This window comes from Martes martes, assembly GCF_963455335.1.
Source record: "Martes martes genome assembly, chromosome: 8".
Taxonomy (NCBI): domain Eukaryota; kingdom Metazoa; phylum Chordata; class Mammalia; order Carnivora; family Mustelidae; genus Martes; species Martes martes.
This window is the reverse complement of record NC_137895.1, coordinates 68,713,936-68,730,960: the sequence shown is the minus strand read 5'-3', so window position 1 is coordinate 68,730,960 and position 17,025 is coordinate 68,713,936. Positions and strand designations below refer to the sequence as shown.

The 17,025-nt window shown below is 40.0% G+C and overlaps 1 protein-coding gene across 1 annotated transcript in view; it reads right to left on the bottom strand.

Annotated features, from left to right (window-relative positions):
- Nucleotides 1-1,473: 1,473 nt before the first annotated feature.
- Nucleotides 1,474-17,025, bottom strand: part of LMNTD1 (lamin tail domain containing 1) — a gene marked incomplete at both ends in the record, with an annotated part of 132,814 nt that continues 117,262 nt past the window's right edge. Inside the window, 2 exons of the mRNA XM_080810238.1 lie at nucleotides 1,474-1,613; nucleotides 9,260-9,419. Coding sequence (XP_080666364.1) covers nucleotides 1,474-1,613; nucleotides 9,260-9,419 — 300 coding nt within the window. The remainder of the gene's footprint in view (nucleotides 1,614-9,259; nucleotides 9,420-17,025) is intronic.

Here is a 17,025-nt window from a genome sequence, read left to right as displayed (position 1 = left end):
AGGTTTCTTGCGACCATGTCCTTCGATACTGAGAAATAAGATCTCTGACAAGGTGTGGAGAGCTCATCCATTTCTACATTGTTGAGACTTCTCCCCATACACCACCTGCTTTCCTGGGGTGGAAGTGAGCTCGTGCTCAACTGAGGAGAGCAGCTGAGCACTCCGTGCGGGCCCCCCACCCCCTCCTGGAATTTAGGAAATCCATCTAAGTGCCGGGCAGTCTTTGAAGGAATTAGCTGTGGCTTCTAAGGAGCTTGCCGGGGAAGGCGACGTGTAGCAGCTCAGGGTACCCAGGCAGGGTCCCCAAACACCTCCCCCACCTCCGCCTCCCCGCCTTTGCGTGAAGCCCCTCAGCGCCACACAGCGGGGCACGCGGTGCCCCAGCCCGTGGCCCTCGAAACCTTTCCAAGAAATAAAGGGGGAAACTGGGGAGAGGAAGAAAGGCAGCTCTGCAGATGCAAGGGCTGCAATGTGGGTCTCTTCTCTTCTCTGACGTAATGCCAGTTTCCTGCTTTCGCATTGCAGTGTGCAGTTTGCTGGCTGGGAAGTCTCTAGATCAATCGACCGAAAGCCAAGATAATCACGGCCACTATCTTGCAATTTATTTTCCACGAATACACTTGAACTGGTCCAATGACCCCGCCCCCAAATTCCACGACTTTTGGCTTTTCAGGCCGTATTGTTCTCCCCTCCCCCCAGGAAGGCCGCCTCTACGGCGCAGAGCCCAGGTCCAGGAATCGGCACTCGTTGGTGGCTCAAATGTGGGGCCGGGGCGGGGTCGGTTCAGACGTTCTGCCCCCTTCTCGTCCCCCAGTTTTTGTGAGATTCCACATCCCTTGCTTTGTTTGGAGTAAAACTGTTGTCGAAACTGCATTTCCTCCCCCTCTCCAGAAACCGAGGCTGGGAAGTGGGTAAAAACCACCGTGGAACGTGCTCGGACGCTCTCTCACGTCCCACACCCCCACTGGGAAGTGACCAGCAGCGACCGCTCGGCCACCTCACGAGCGCCGGGCTAAAGGCACCTCAACAGTCTCAGCCGCCAACGCCTCCCAGCCGAGCCCGGGGAGACTCCCAAGGGCTCTTTAAATACGATCTATAAATACTACGGGCTCAGGGCGCGCGCGTCAGGGCAGACTCGGCTTCCCATTGGCTGTCGTAATCTTACTTATTTGCATAGCCGGATTGCTCAACCGGGCGGCGACCTCTGCCTAGCGCGCCCCTCCTCCTCAGGCGGCGCGCGCGGCCGCGCGGGTGGGCGGGGCCAGCGGAGCGGCGGCCGCGCGGCCCGGCTACCGGCGCAGAGCGGCTGTGGCGTCCTGAGTCCCTGCAACTAGGGTACTTTTTTGTCTTGAGTCATGCAGCAGCCCTGAGGGTTACCAATTTTTTCTCAGAAGGATCAGTTTTGGGAACCGAAAGCGGGCCCTTTTAGGCTGGGTTTTTTTTTTTCTTTCTAGAGAAAGAAAAGGCACAAAGTTAAGGGTTTAAACCGGAGCAAACGCTCAGGGTGGCTCGCAGAGGCACCGCGTGAGTGCTGGACACGCATTTGGAGTCCTGTCCAATGACTTGCGACTTCGGGTGTTCAAAAATGGCTTTTGCATGATCACTAGTAAGACCTCATTAGCCCGAAAACGAAACAAGAAGGGTTCAGAAAATGCAAGATGTAGGATTCCTCCTAGTTTAAATCTAAGTTTTTAAAAAATGCGCCAATTAGCTAATAAAAAGCGGCGGTGCGGAAACTTTCCCCATGGCAGTTCTCGAAGAAGAGAATCTCTTGTAGTAATTGACAACGTGCAGCAGCTTGACCCTGCAAGGAGCTGGTTCCTTCTGGGGAGAGAGCTGGTGGTGGGGAAGGTCAGAGGGGGAGAAGGAAGAGACCATAATTTGAAACCCAGGACGCCATCCGATGTTGTGGAGTGTAGAGAGGCACAGGAAATTCTGTCCAGAGAAAGCCACAGATCATGCGAGAAATATGCAGATATTGTCATATATTAATAATCAGATGTTACAAAAATCATTTCTCTCTTCAGGATGTGAACTGAGAACAGAGACTTTCCGCTGTTCCTTCCAAACATCTTAGGTAGAATCTATCATAGAGTGAATTCTTTACATTTCAGTGAACTAAATATGGTGACTTAATTCTTTCATTTTGTTTTAAAAATGTTCTGCCCTTAAAATGCATACAACACATTCTAAAGTTCCAAGCCTTCCTGTAGCAATATCCGGGGATGACTGCTGGAAGTATATGTTGGTGTCTTACACCTATTTGGTCCTCAGTATTAGCGGAATGAGTTAATTACACAAATACATTTATTCAGAAGAGACTAAGCATGCGCTAATATTAAAGATCTCATTACATTATATTTCATAAACGTTCCACTTTGACATCCTTCTCCCCTAAATAAAACTCAGAGCCCAAACATACTCTTACTGAAAAAAATACCTAACCACAATTCCTTGGATTCTGGCGAACGTCACCCTTAAAAGCTTTTAAAAAAGAATTTCGGATTCTAACAGAAGAGCGCCCCCTGCTGCCAAATGGTTTATGGGCAGCGCGCCTGAAAAGTAAACCGCTTGGTGTGTGCCCATAGTACTAGGAGTCAGTCTATGCTTTAAAATCCGTATTGGAACAAAAGATGGATTGCTTTACAATTATTATTCTCTCCGTTAACAGGTACTAGTGTCAGAAAAAAAAAGTGCCTTAATCATCTAAATACTTTTTCCAATAATTTTAGTACGAATCATCAAAGTTGATTTGGATACAGTCTACTTTCAATTATCTTACACCAGCCTTTCTCAACTTAATTAGTGTTGCTAATTTCCCAGGTCAGATATGGATACATTTACAATCTCTGCCTTCTTGGTCATCATTTTTTCAATATAAAGACTGTCATTTTATTGTAGCATCTGTATATTTATTGCATTTTACAGTATTTTCCCTTAAGTTTTTTTTAAACGGCATATATTTTTTTGCTAACTCATTTATTGGTTTCCTTGTTAATGTGCCCAAATGAAAAAAAAAAGATTTTTAAAAAGCCCCCAAGTAACTGTGTAAGTTGAAAACTGCACACCTCAGCTGCCCCTTCCATTGGCTCTCATTTTTTAGAGCTGCTCATCTTGAAGAAAGAACTACAATCAGGGGTTAGCTGCTGGTACAGCTTTGAGTCAGTAGGAGGTAAGAGGATAACTGGTAAACCACAAATGAAGAGATAAGGGAGGTGTCTGTCTCCCGCTGTAAATGCTAATATGGACATTTCAGCTGTGTTCTTCACAATAAGCGCTTTACCACCCTTTATGGAAACATAGAGATAATGATCACGGATTATTCTGTGGTTCTCAATTCTCTCTCGGTTGCAGAGGCAGAAATGGAAATGGAGTTTATTATTATGCTGAAAAATGTATTTAGAAAAAGCTCAAGTACTCTCCAGAGCTGGAGAGAGACTGCTTGTGTAAGCCTGGGGCAAACAATCCAGAATGTTTGCAGGAGAGCCAAGTGCTCCAGCTGCTCTGTGAGTTGGGCTCCCTTTTCCCAGCTAATTGTGCAGGAACTGTATTTTTTTCACACGGATGGCCCTGTGGTCACCACACCTCAAGCCAGTTCTAAAGGTAGAAAATGGATATGGGTGCCATAGGAATATTCCTGGCAATATGTTTGCCTTCTTCCCCATTTATTTAGTGATAATTACAAAGTGTCCTCTCTATAGAAGTTCACATCTTTATCATGCACATGTAGTTGGTAAAAATGTCAAGGCTTAAGGGCAGATTGGGTACAGGACAAAAGATTTATGAACTGGCCAAGCTTCACTGCAGTTAGGTCAGCACATCCCTGAGATTCTGGGGTGGTTAATGAACTAATCTGCAGTGGAGTACAATGCTGGCTTCTCTGATCCATGGACTGAGGGATGGTCTCAAAACTGTACTACCGAGGCTGTTGCTCACTGACAGGGAGATTATATGACCACATGACATGAGTATGGGAGTATGTGCATTAACTATTGATGACAGTGTGAAATACATGCTTATTAAACTTGGGTTGTCTTTCCATATTGACATGTGACTCAAGTTTTGTATATGTTGTCTCCTTAGGAGCCCATAAATTCTGGTTAAAGTCAAAATTACTTTTGTTTTCATAAAAATGAATTTACCAGAAAATCCAGTTGACTTTTACAGTTACTCTTTCAAAATTATGCTTCCTTGTTCAAACACAACTTCCTTTAAGTAATTTTGCTCTGTATGTCAGATGGCCTGAAGAGTACTATTAGTAGGATTACCATTTAATGAGATTTTAGTGCTACCAAGGACCATACCCAGGTTTCTTGTAATCCTTATCTTAAAAGGGTAGCACTGTTGCTATTTGTGTTTTACAAATGAGATAACTGATCTTCAGGGAGGTTACATAAGTTGCTCAAAGTTAGGTTCAGAGCTGGCCTTCAAACTGAAGACCATCCACTCCAGGTCAAACCCTCAGAGAATATTGCAAATATATAAAATTAAAAATAAAAGTCATGGGAGCCTGGGTGGCTCAGTGGGTTGAGCCTCCGCCTTCAGCTCAGGTCATGGTCTCAGGGTCCTGGGATCAAGTCCCACATCGGGCTCTCTGCTCAGCAGGGAGCCTGCTCCTGCCCGCCCACCCCGCCCCCTCTCTGCCTGCCTCTCTGCCTGCTTGTGATCTCTCTCTCTGTCAAATAAATAAATAAAATCTTTAAAAAAATAAAATAAAAATAAATAAAAGTCATAGGGCCAATACTAACCACTTCTTAGAGTATGATAGAGCAGTATTTCCCAAATTATGTATCAGAGATTGTTAGTTCCATATGATATGTATGAATGACATAAATAAAAAAGAAAGGTTCTACGATCCAGTAAGTTTTGGAAGTAATGGTTTGAACAGATACTATTTTAAGTGTAGAACCGTACAACATTTGTGAGAGCCATTCATATTGTAGTCATCATGGATTTATATAGTTGTTACAACATTTTTCCAGGAGATGACAAAAATGTGTCTTGAGTAGGGGAGTGTTCTGTTTTGGACAATGGTGCCATTTGGACTCTCACTGGAATCAGAGGTGAGAGTAGTATGAAATGCCTGACACCTGGATATGCTCCCATTTTTTATGTATTGCCAACATCATCACTTTCTAGTATTTTTTGCATTGATAGATTATTTGTATCTGGTAGATTTTAAAAAGAGCTAATTATTTTTAGGGTTTTAAATGCCTTATGCTATTACTTCTAACACCTAAAAGATATGTTTGGAACACTGAAAGATTTTCTTGCTGGTGAGAGACTTCCCAATGTGTTCTAAGAACACTGGAATAATGAAATGTAAAATTATTTTCAAAATCAGGTAGGAATAGGTAGTTGGTTTAAGTAAAAATAGTTGAAATTTGTGATGAATGTGCTAATACATATGCATAAAATACATTTGTTTAAACTTCTTGAAGGGAGAGGCTGTTTTTATTTCCTTATACTTGCCAAATGCCTGGCCCATAGGAGGCGTTCATGTATGTATTAAATGTTTACTGAGTACTTTCTTTGTACCAGGCATGGTTCTGTCCTGGACACTAGAGATAAGAGTGAAAAAGTGGGGTTTTGTCCTCAGGGAGCTTACATTTTATTGGAGAGAATTACACAATAAGTGGAGAGAAGTAAAGCCACGTGGAGGGTATTGTGCAGTGAAAACTTGTAGGGTCAAGGGATCAAAGTTTTCAGTGAGGCTAAAGAATTTTTGAAATGGGGAGGGGGCGCCTGGGTGGCTCAGTGGGTTAAAGCCTCTGCCTTTGGCTCAGGTCATGATGTCCCAGGGTCCTGGGATCGAGCCCCACATTGGGCTCTCAGCGTAGCGGGGAGCCTGCTTCCCCTTCTCTCTGCCTGCCTCTCTGCCTACTTGTGATCTCTGTCAAATATATAAATAAAATCTTTAAAAAAAAAGAAGAATTTTTGAAATGGAGTCTAAGTAAAGGCATTGGGAGGGATAACTTTTTGGGAGGTGGTGTAATGACTGATAACACTGAGGAGAAGTTACAACTTTAGAAGGGAGAGGGTTAGGTGGAGGATGAAAGGATTCCTGGAGAGGAGGCCAGGTTTCTGAGCAGGCTTGATGCTGAATGGGACAGCGACTCGGTGTTGCAGTCATTGGGAATGGTGACAGGAGCAGAGAAGACAGGAGGGGAGGGGTAGGCACTCATTACATTGCATGGGATAACTTCATAAAAGCTGGAGTTTTTCAGGAACAAAAGAAGGGAAATGACTTGAAAGGGCAACTTACATAAATTCAGGTCAAAGGTAAAGGTGAGAGAATAGTCAGGCAGACACGTTCCCAGGAGTAGCCAGATTCCACTCAGCCAAGACTGTGATGAAAACACGTATTTGTTGAATGAATAAAAATTAAATCTTCATAGAAACTGAATTATTTTGAACAGTTTTTAACTTAGCCTTTTAAATTAATTTACATTTCAAGTAATGCATATTCCAATTCCTCTTGATTTTTTCATTCTTGTTTCAATATACTAAGGGTCAAAGTTGGAAGTAGAGGAGAGTCTTCTGAATTTAAATGTATGTGTTGAGAGGGCAACTATCATATTTTTACTTCATGCACTTCAGGATTTTAAAATTTATTGCAAGTACATAGTCCTTTTATAATAATATGAAGGTGAAAATAAAGTAGGTTTCTTTACCATAAATATCTGAAAATCAGGCCATCAAAAATTAAAATGGATATCTTGAACAACTTCCCTTTCATTCCTGAGCTAGGATAATTTCAGAAAAGAAAAGTCATCAATACATTTTTTAAGATTGTTCTGTCATCTCCATTCCTCTACCCAAACAGAGATTGTGGTTGGATTTTCTCCAACCAACTGAGTAGTTTCTCCCTTCTCTTTGTGAAACAAGGAGCTCTAAAGACTTTTCATATCATATCCAGGCTCTGCTGGATGTTTATCCATGTTAAGGAAGTGCACAAAGGGGTTCTGAGGAGAAAAAACTGTTTTCTCTGTTTCCTATGTTCCAAGTAATTGACCCACTTTTGTATTGTGCCAGTGAGCTCTACCAGATCTTTTTTTTTATTTTGTTTTTCCAGCTTTATTGAGACATAATTGACAAATAAAAATTGTACATAAATAAGATGTACAATGTGATACTTTGATGTGTGTGTGTGTGTGTGTTGTGAAATGATTACCACACAGAGGTGAGTCAACTCATCCTTCACCTCACATAGTTGTCATTTGTGTACGAATGTGCTGAGAACTTAAAAAAATCTACTGACCTAGCAATTTTCAAGTACCCAATACACTATTGTTCACCGTAATCATTGCTATAGATCCTCAGAACTTAATCTTATAAAAAGTCTTGTGTTAAAATAGAACTACCATATAACCTAGCAATTCTACTACTGGGTATATATCTGAATGAAATGAAATCACTATCTGTAAGAGTTATCTGTACCCTCGGTGCGGCTGGGTGGCTCAGTCAGCACAGTGCCTTCAGCTCAGGTCATGATCCTGGAGTCCAGGGATCAAGCCCCCTGGGTGGGGCTCCCTGCTCAGCAGGGAGCCTGCTTCTGCCCCTCATCCTGCTCCTTCTTTCTCTTCCTCTCTCTCTCTCTCGCTCACTCTCTCTAATAAATAAAACCTAAAAAAAAAAAAAAAAAGACTTATCTGTACCCTCATGTTTATTGCAGAATTATTCATCATAGCCAGAATATGGAAACGACTTAAGTGTCCAACAATGAATGAATGGATAAAGAAAATATGGTGTATATATATACAGTAGAGTATTCAGCCATAAAAAGAAGGTTGCCATTTGTGACAATATGAATGAAACCCGAGAGCATTATGTTAAGTGAAATAAGTCAGGGAGGGGTACCTGGGTGGCTCAGTCATTAAGTGGCTGCCTTCAGCCCTTCAGCTCAGGCCATGATCCCGGGGTCCCGGGATCAAGCCCAGCTTCAGGCTCCCTGCCTAGCACTTCTCCCTCTCCCACTCCCCCCTACTTGTGTTCCTTCTCTAGCTGTCTCTCTCTATCTCTCTCTCTGTCAAATAAATAAACAAATAAAATATCAAAAAAAAAGAAAAGAAAAGAAAAGAAAGAAGTCAGGGAAAGACAACTACTGCATGATCTATGAAATCTTTGGATAAATAATTTGATAATACTTTAGGCTGAATATTGCCTCCTCTTGGGTTATACCTTATCAACAATAGGTAAAAACTTGTCTACTTAATAAAAATAATAACAAAAATGAGCATATACTATGTGTAAGACATTATGCTAAGAGCTCACCTTAGAAAATCTCATTTGATCCTTGTGATACCTCAGTGAGGTAGGTGCTATTGTTATCTACTTGCAGAAGAAGAAACTAAGGCACAGAGAGAGTAAGCAGTCTGTACCGGGAGCCATTAGGCTTTATTGACTCTGTTTAGGTTATTCAATAGACACTTTAATTTTTGCTGTGTTTTAAAGCTGAGATTGTCATTAGAACTGGATATTTCTCCGAAAGGGCTTTTCCCTAAAAGGGAAAATGTAGGGTAGAAGTTTCAAATTTCCATAAAAGATTATCTCAAAATAACTATATAGTGATCATAATAAATGATGTTTTTTATAGTGTAGTGAGTGCGATTTATGATATTGTTTTATATGACTTGAATCCAGAAGTGTTAAGAGTAACTTAGACTCTTTGGGGTGGGGGGGGAAGAAGACAGGAAAAAGAAAAAAGAAAGAGCATATTAAAAATCCCCAGTGATTTTGAGTAACATATGTGAATCAGAATTCTGGCAGAAAAGCGGCAGCATACTCAGCTGGGATTGTCTTCCCCCTAGCTTTATTGAGGTATAATTGACAAATAAAAATTGTACCTATTTAGGGCATATAGTGTGATGGTTTCATATGTACATATGTACATTCCCAATATGTACATATTGGGAAATGACTGCCACAATCAAGCCAATTAACGTATCCATCACCTCACAAAGTCATGATGTGTGTGTGTGTGTGTGTGTGTGTGTGTGTGTGTGTGTGTCTGTGGTGAGAACGTTTAAGATCAGTTTTCTTAGCAAATTTCAACTATGTAATAGAGTATCATTAACTATAGACACCATGCTATACATTAGATCTTCAGAACTTACTCATCTTGCATAACCACAGAATTTTTAAAAAAGTAGTGTTTGTTAAAATGATTATTTACAGAGATGTGAATGGCTTAAAGGAATAAGGGACTCCATAGGAGATGTTCAGGCATCAGGGATTAGTAACAGCAGAAAGACATTACCTTCATAAATCTGAGGGGTGGGAGAGGAAAGGGTGTTATCAGAGCTGATGAGAGCAGTGATCTTGGATAGGACATCTAACAAGAGGTATGGCTGGTGAAGGACCAGCCACAGCCAGAAGGGGTGAGGTGACGCATAAGCAGGAGGAATCAACGCTGCCAACTAAAAGCGGAAGGGCAAGAGACTGAGGTAGGGGTGAGGGTTTCCTATCACAGAGGTCCTTCTTCTGGAGCACAGAGCAGGATGGAGAATAGATCTGGGAAGAAAGTGAGAGAAAAGGCCACTTATTTATTAAGAATAGACCTAGGAGTGATAAGTTAGAGCCCATTAAGTTTCCATTATTTAGTGGGAACAAAGCTGCATCTGCTAAATGGCAAAAACCTTAGAAAATAACTGAGATCTATAGAATATGATTTTAGAGCTGAGCTATTGTGAGAGACACTTTGGTATATAAATCACCAGTTAGTCAGCTTGGCCGCCATAGCAGCATACCATATTCGGCGGCTCAAACAACAGGGATTTATTTTCTCACAGTTCTGGAGGCTAGAAGTGCCGGATCAGGGTGCTAGTTTGGTCGGCTCTGGGGAAATCCCTTCTGGCTTGTAGAGGGCTGCCTTCTTGCCGATGCTCACATGAGCTCTTTTTTTGTGCGTGCTTGGGGTGGGGGCGGTGAGGAAAGAGACAGAGAGAAGGAGAATCCGAGAGAGAGTGCTCATCCTCTTCTTATCAGGACTGATCAAATGGGATTAGGACTTCACCCTGCTGACCTCGTCAAACTCTAATTACTCCTCAAAGGTCCCATCTCTAAATAACCTCACATTGGGGCTTATGGCTTCAAGATACGAATTTGGGGAGAACACAATTCAATCGATAGCAGTTGGGATCTCATTCTCTCCTTTTCTATTAAAAAAAAAAAAAAAAAAGCTAAGTGTGCCTGGATGCCTCAGTCAGTTAAGCAGCTGCTTTTGGCTCAGTTCATGATCCCAGGACCCTGGGATCAAGTCTCACATCGGGCTCCTTGCTAGGTGGGGAGCCTGCTTCTCCCTCTTCCTGCTGCTCTCCCTGCTTGTGTACATACTCTCTCTGTCAAATAAATAAATAAAATCTTTTTTTAAAAAAGTTAAGAATTTGTTTTCTGATATTTCCTTTTAAACTTTTTATTGGGAATCATTTTAAACTTTAAAAAAGTTGCAAATAAAAGATAAGGAGTTCCAAGAACCCCTTCACCTGGCTTCCCCTAATGTTAATTCATATAATCACTGTATAATCATCAAAATTAGGAAACTACCATTAATACTATTAATACTAATACTATATAATACTATTAACTAAACTTATTCAAACTGAACCACTTCTTCCCCTAATGTCCTTTTTTAAACTCCAGGATTCCATACCAAATTTAGTTGTCTCCTTAGTTTTCTTCAATGATAATTCTTCTTTCTTTCCTTGTCTTTAATGATCTTGACATGCTGATAAGTACCTGTCAGTTACTTTGAAGAACGTCTCTTATTTTGGGTTTATTTGTATTTTCTCAAGATTAGATTGAGATTGTGCATTTTTAACATGAATACCCCAAAAGTGGCCTTGTATTTTTCTCTTATGTATCATTTCAGGGGACACGTAATATCAGTATGTCTTTAACTGGTGAGCTTACCCTTGATCACTTGGTTAAGGTGTGTTTCCTGGCTCCAAGAAATGTTAGTTACTATTTTTACCTTTCTAGGTAAATATCCTTGAGGAAATCAGTCTCTGATTCTCTATTGTTCAGTGATAACTTAAAACAGAAGTAGGGAAGGGAAGGAAACTTTCTGCCCACAATATTATATGTACTTTCACTCTGAGACACACAGAATGTGAGACAGAATAATATGAAATTATTATTCCTATTTTATTTATTTATGTATTCTTTAAAGTAAGCTTTACAACCAACGTGGGGCTTGAACTCACAATCCTGAGATCAAGAGTCGCATGCTGTACTTACTGAGCCAGCCAGGAGCCCCTATTCTTCCTATTTTAAAGAGAAACCAGGGGAGCCTGAGTGGCTCAGTTGGTTGAGTGACTGCCTTTGGCTCAGGTCATGATCCTGGAGTCCCAGGATTGGGTCCCACATCAGGCTCCATGCTTGGTGGGGAGTCTGCTTCTCCCTCTGACCCTCTCCCCTCTCATGCTCTCTATTTTTCTCTCTCTCCCTCTCATTCTCTCTCAGATAAATAAATAAATTCTTGGGGCGCCTGGGTGGCTCAGTCGGTTAAGCAGCTGCCTTCAGCTCAGGTCATGATCCCAGGGTCCTGGGATCGAGTCCCACATCGGGCTCCCTGCTCAGCAGGGAGCCTGCTTCTCCCTCTCCCTCTGCCTGCCATTCTGCCTTCTTGTGCTATCTCTCTGTCAAATAAATGAATAAAGTCTTTTAAAAAAAAAAAAATAAATAAATAAATTCTTAAAAAAAAAAAGAGAAAAAAAGAAAAACCGACATCTTTTATAGTTTAAGGGACTTGGCCAAGGTTACAGAGCTATACCTGTGTTTGCTCATTTTCAGAAACTATTGGCTATTCAGAAGAACTGATTATAAATATAATCACACAGTTTGTGACAAGAGAATTCCAAATTCACATTTATTTAATGATGGAACAAATTGTTTCACTGGTTTTCAAGTGCCTGCAATGTGCAAAAATTTATACAGTCTTTAAAAGCAAGTGATAGCTCAGTCTGAGGTACTAATTTAAAACCATTGCACATCTCCAAAACTCATTTAAGAAACCAAGTACTTAATTAAATGTTCAATCAGATTATTTAAGTGCTTTTTAAAAATTGTGCTGTGGTTTAGGCAAGAGCGATAGAGAAATACCCTTTGAAAATGTTGTGTCATGATTTTTGGAACCAACCAGAGATCATTTACTGCAGATAAGTAATGATAAAATGAATAACTATAATGATGACAGCAATTTTTGAGCTATTTAAGATAAGAATTTGTCAATTAAATCATTGCGAATACATTCTGAATACATGTTAAATTTGAGTGAAGGTGGAAAATGGCACATTATCTAGATTATATTTTTATTGACAGATGATTGTGTAACATTTCCTAGAATGGTTAAGGAACAGAGGGCACCCCTCCTATACCAAGCCTCCTGCCTTGTCCTGTGCCTGGGGCCACAAGGGGACTAACCCACTACTACCCAGGACTCCTCAATTCCACAGGGCAAGTCGGTCAAACGGGCCCTCCTTTGTCCTTGGAAACCTATTTAATTGCCTCCCTATCTTCCTCCTCCTCCTCCTATCCACCCAGCCCAGAATTTTTAGTACCAGACACAAAAACCGAAGTGCTTAAGGCAGGGAGCGGAGGGCCTCTCCCTGTAGCTCTTGCACTCCTTGTAATGTTCCTGTCCGGGGTGGGGGTGGGGGCAGAGTGGCCAGATGCCTGAATGCAACCCCCTTGCCCCCCAGCATCTCAGGCCTCAGGAAGGCTGGGGTGAGGGTGAGCGATTATCGTGGCTTCATGTAAAGAAATTTTTGCTGTAGTCCCATTTATCTATTTTTTGCACTTGTTGCCGATGCTTTTAGAATCATATCTGAAGAAATAATTGTCATGTCCAATGTGCTGTAGACTTTCTCCTATCTTTTTTCCTAAGAATTGTTTTGTCTTAGATCTTATGTTTAGGTCTTTAATCCGTTTTGAGTTCATTTTTGTATATGATGTAAGATAATGGCCCAACTTTATTCTTTTGCATGCAAATATCCAGTTTTCCCAACACCATTTGTTAAAGAAATTGTCCTTTCCTCTTTGTGTAGTTTGACACCTTGAAAAATCACTTGTTGGTATACAAAAGAATAATTATTATATAAGGTAAAAAGTAAAAAGGCAGCTTCTATATTTAGGAAGATGGCATGGACATCCTTTTCCCTCTTTCTCCCACTGTGTATGATTGAAATCCTTGGATATCATATATAAAACAAACATAAGGATGTGAAAGATAGAGATAAGAAGGCAGACTTACTAGGGGCCTTAGACCCCAAGGAACAACATAGTGGTAAGTAATCTGGGTTTTCTTTTTGCTTCATGTATCTTAGACTTGGAAATGAAAAAACTGGCAACCCAGGAACAGTGAATATCAACACAAAAAACAAAACAACTTTGACAAAAGCCTGTTTTCTCCAGCCAAAGGATCAGGAAAGAGATAGATAGCCTAGCATGATTTAGAAAATAACCACTCTCCTATAACTAAATACTACTTTGCTTATGCCAACAAAGGCTTAGTGGGGGAATCTAGCTTTCTAGACTCACCAAGCTGTGACTTTCATCCTTGCTTTTTTGTAGTAAGGTAACTTCCCTACCCCTTGCAGTTTCAATGGAAACTGGACTTCAACTCCTTCCTGGAAATAAAGGTCTCCCTGACCCCTTTACTGGGTTAGTGTTCAGAAGACCTATTACAGAGTCAGGACTTTCACCATCACACAACAATAATAAGACCATAGCCTGTGATGCTATTGGAGATCACTTAGGGAGTTGGAACTCTTGAAATACACAAACTGCCACAACTCACCCCAAATGAAATAATTTGAATAGCCTTAAAATTCTAAGTAAATTGTTCTTATAATTGAAAAACTCCCAACAAAGATATATCCAGGCTTGGATAGTTTCATTGGGGAATTCTATCAAATTTTCAAAAAGGAAAAATTAACACAAGTCATGCACTTCTTCCAAAAAAAAAAAAAAAGAAGAGGAGAGAATACCTCCCAATTCATTTTATGAAACTAATATTACCTTAACACCAAACCCAGGCAAAGTGACAGACACAAAAATGAAAGGTACAGACCAATATCCCTCATGAATATAAAAGCAAAATCCTTAAAATATTAGCTAATAGAACTCAGCAATATATAAAAGCAATTACATACCATGACCAAGTGGGTTTATTTCAGGGAAGCCAGGCTGGTCCAATATTGAAGAGTCAAGCAATACAATCCATAATTTTAACGTGGTAAAAAAGAAAATCACATCATTATATCAATCAACACAGAAAAGTGATTTTGCAAAATTCAAAACCCATTCATGATACACACACACACACACACACACACACACTTAGAAAAATGGGTATAGAGAGGAAGGTCCTCTATTTGATTACAAACATCTAAACAAAGCCTACAGCTAACATTATACTTAATAGTGGAAGAGTGAATGCTTTCCTCTGTAAGATGGGGAAAAAAGCCAAGATGTCTAGTATTACCATTCTTATCCAAGATACTGCTAGAAGTTCTAACCAGTGCAAAAGACAAGAAAAGGAAATAAAAGGCATACAGTTTAGGCAAGAAGAAAGAAAACTGTCCCTATTTGTAGATGACATGACTATCTACATATAAAATCCCAAGGAATCTTCAAAACAACTCCTATAACTAATAAGTGAGTTTAGCAAGGTCACAAGAGATAAGGAAAACATAAAAACATTGTTAGTATATAAAAATACAATTGATTTTTTAATGTTTATCTTATATCCTACACAATGCTGATGAAAGAAATGAAAGATCCAAATGGAGAAACATACTGTGATCATGGATTGGAAGATCTAACATAGTGAAGATATCAATTCTCCCTAAATTAATACATAGATTTAAAACAATTCATATAGGGGCTCCTGGGTAGCTCAGTTGGTTAAGCAACTGCCTTTTTGGCTCAGGCCATGATCCTGGAGTCCGGATTGAGTCCCACATCGGGCTCCCTGCTTGGCAGGGAGTCTGCTTCTCCCTCTGACCTCTCTCCTCTCATGCTCTCTCTCATTCTCTCTGTCTCTCTCTCAAATAAATAAATAAAATCTTTAAAAAAAATAAATACAACAATTCATATAAAAATTCCCAATGAATTCTTAAAGATTTATACAAATTGTTCTAAAATTTATATGGAAAAGCAAAGGAATAATAATAGCTGAAACAGTTTTGAAAAAGAAGAATAAAGTGGGGGAAATCAGTCTACCTGATTTTGAAACTTATTATATACCTACAGTAATCAAGACTCTGTGGAGGGATAGATACATAGATCAAAGGAACAGAAAAAGAAAACTAGAAATTGCCTCACTGATTTTTTTAAAATGTGAAAAAGCAATTGGATTACAGAAAGATAGCCTTCTCAACAAATTGGACATCCATAGGCAAAAAAAAAAAAAAAAAAAAAGAGCCTTGTTCGTCTCACACCTTACACACAGATTAACTCAAAATGGACTACAAAATAAATGTCAAATGTAAAACTATAAAGCTTTTCAGGAGAAAATAAAAGATCTTTGTGACCAAAGAGCCCTTAGCTCTTAATTCTTTGGTTAGGCAAAGAGTTCTTAGGCTTGAAACCCAAAGTAAAATTTATAAAAAGAAAAATTGATAAAGTGGACCTCATTAAGATGAAAAACTTTTACTCTGCCAAAGACCTTGTTTTGTAAAAAAAAATTTTTTTGAGACAGAGAGCACACACACGTGAGTGAGCTGGGGTGGGGGAGGGCAGAGGGTGAGCGAGAAAATCTCAAGCAGGCTCCATGCCCATTCTGGGCCTTGATCTCAAGACCCTGGGATCATGACCCAAGCTAAAATCAAGAGTTGGACGTTTAACTGACTGAGCTACCCAGGTTCCCCTGAAAAAGACCTTACTAAGAAGGTGAGTAAAAGAACAAACACTCCAACAAGACATGAAGAGAGATATCCCTGAAGAGGACATACAGATGATGAATAAGCACATTTAAAAATGGTCAACATCTTTTGCCATTATGGAAATGCAAATTAAATCCACAACAATATATTATTACACACCTATAAGAATGGTTGAAATAAAAAAATAGAAAATGCCAAATACTTGAGAAAATGCCAAGTAACTGGATTACTCATACATTGTTGGTAGAAATATAAAATGATATATTTATATTTACCCTGGAAAACAATGTGGCAGTGTTTTAAAAAACTAAACATGCAGTGACCATATGACCCACAAATTGTAGTTGTGGGCATTTATCCCAGAACAAGAAGTTATGTTTACACGAAAACCTTAGAGAGATGTTTATAGGAGCTTTATTTGTAACAGTCTAAAACTGGAAAATACTTAAAGATATCTTTCCACAGGTGAAAGTTTAAACAAACTATGGTATCTCCATACCATAGAATATTACTCAGGAATGAAAAGCAATGAACTAGTAATATATGCATTAGCTTGGATGAAAATCTAGAGAATTATGTGAGTGAAATGAAGCTATATCCCAAGGTTACTTACTGTTGGATTCCATTTATACAAAATTTTTGAAATGACAAAATTATAGAAATGGAGTAAAGATTAGTGCTTGCCAGGGATTAAGGAGGATATGGGGGTGGGAGAGAAATACATGTGGTGGGATGCCTGGGTGGCTCAGTGGGTTAAACCCCTGCCTTCAGCTCAGGTCATGATCTCAGGGTCCTGGGATTGAGGCCCGCATCAGGCTCTCTGCTCAGCAGGGAGTCTGCTTCTCCCTCTCTCTCTGCCTGCCTCTCTGCCTACTTGTGATCTCTGTCTGTCAAATAAATTAATACAATCTTAAAAAAAAAAGAAATAGATGTTGCTCTAAAAGGACAACTTGAGGGATCCTTGTGGTAATGGAAATAATCTGTACCTCCACTGTATCAATATTGTGGCTGTGATATTGTACAATATTTCTTCGAGATGTTATGGAAGGGGAAACCTGGGTAGAGTATATGACATCTCTGTATTATTTGTTGAAAATGCACCTGACTCTACAATTATATCAAAATAAAACATACGGGG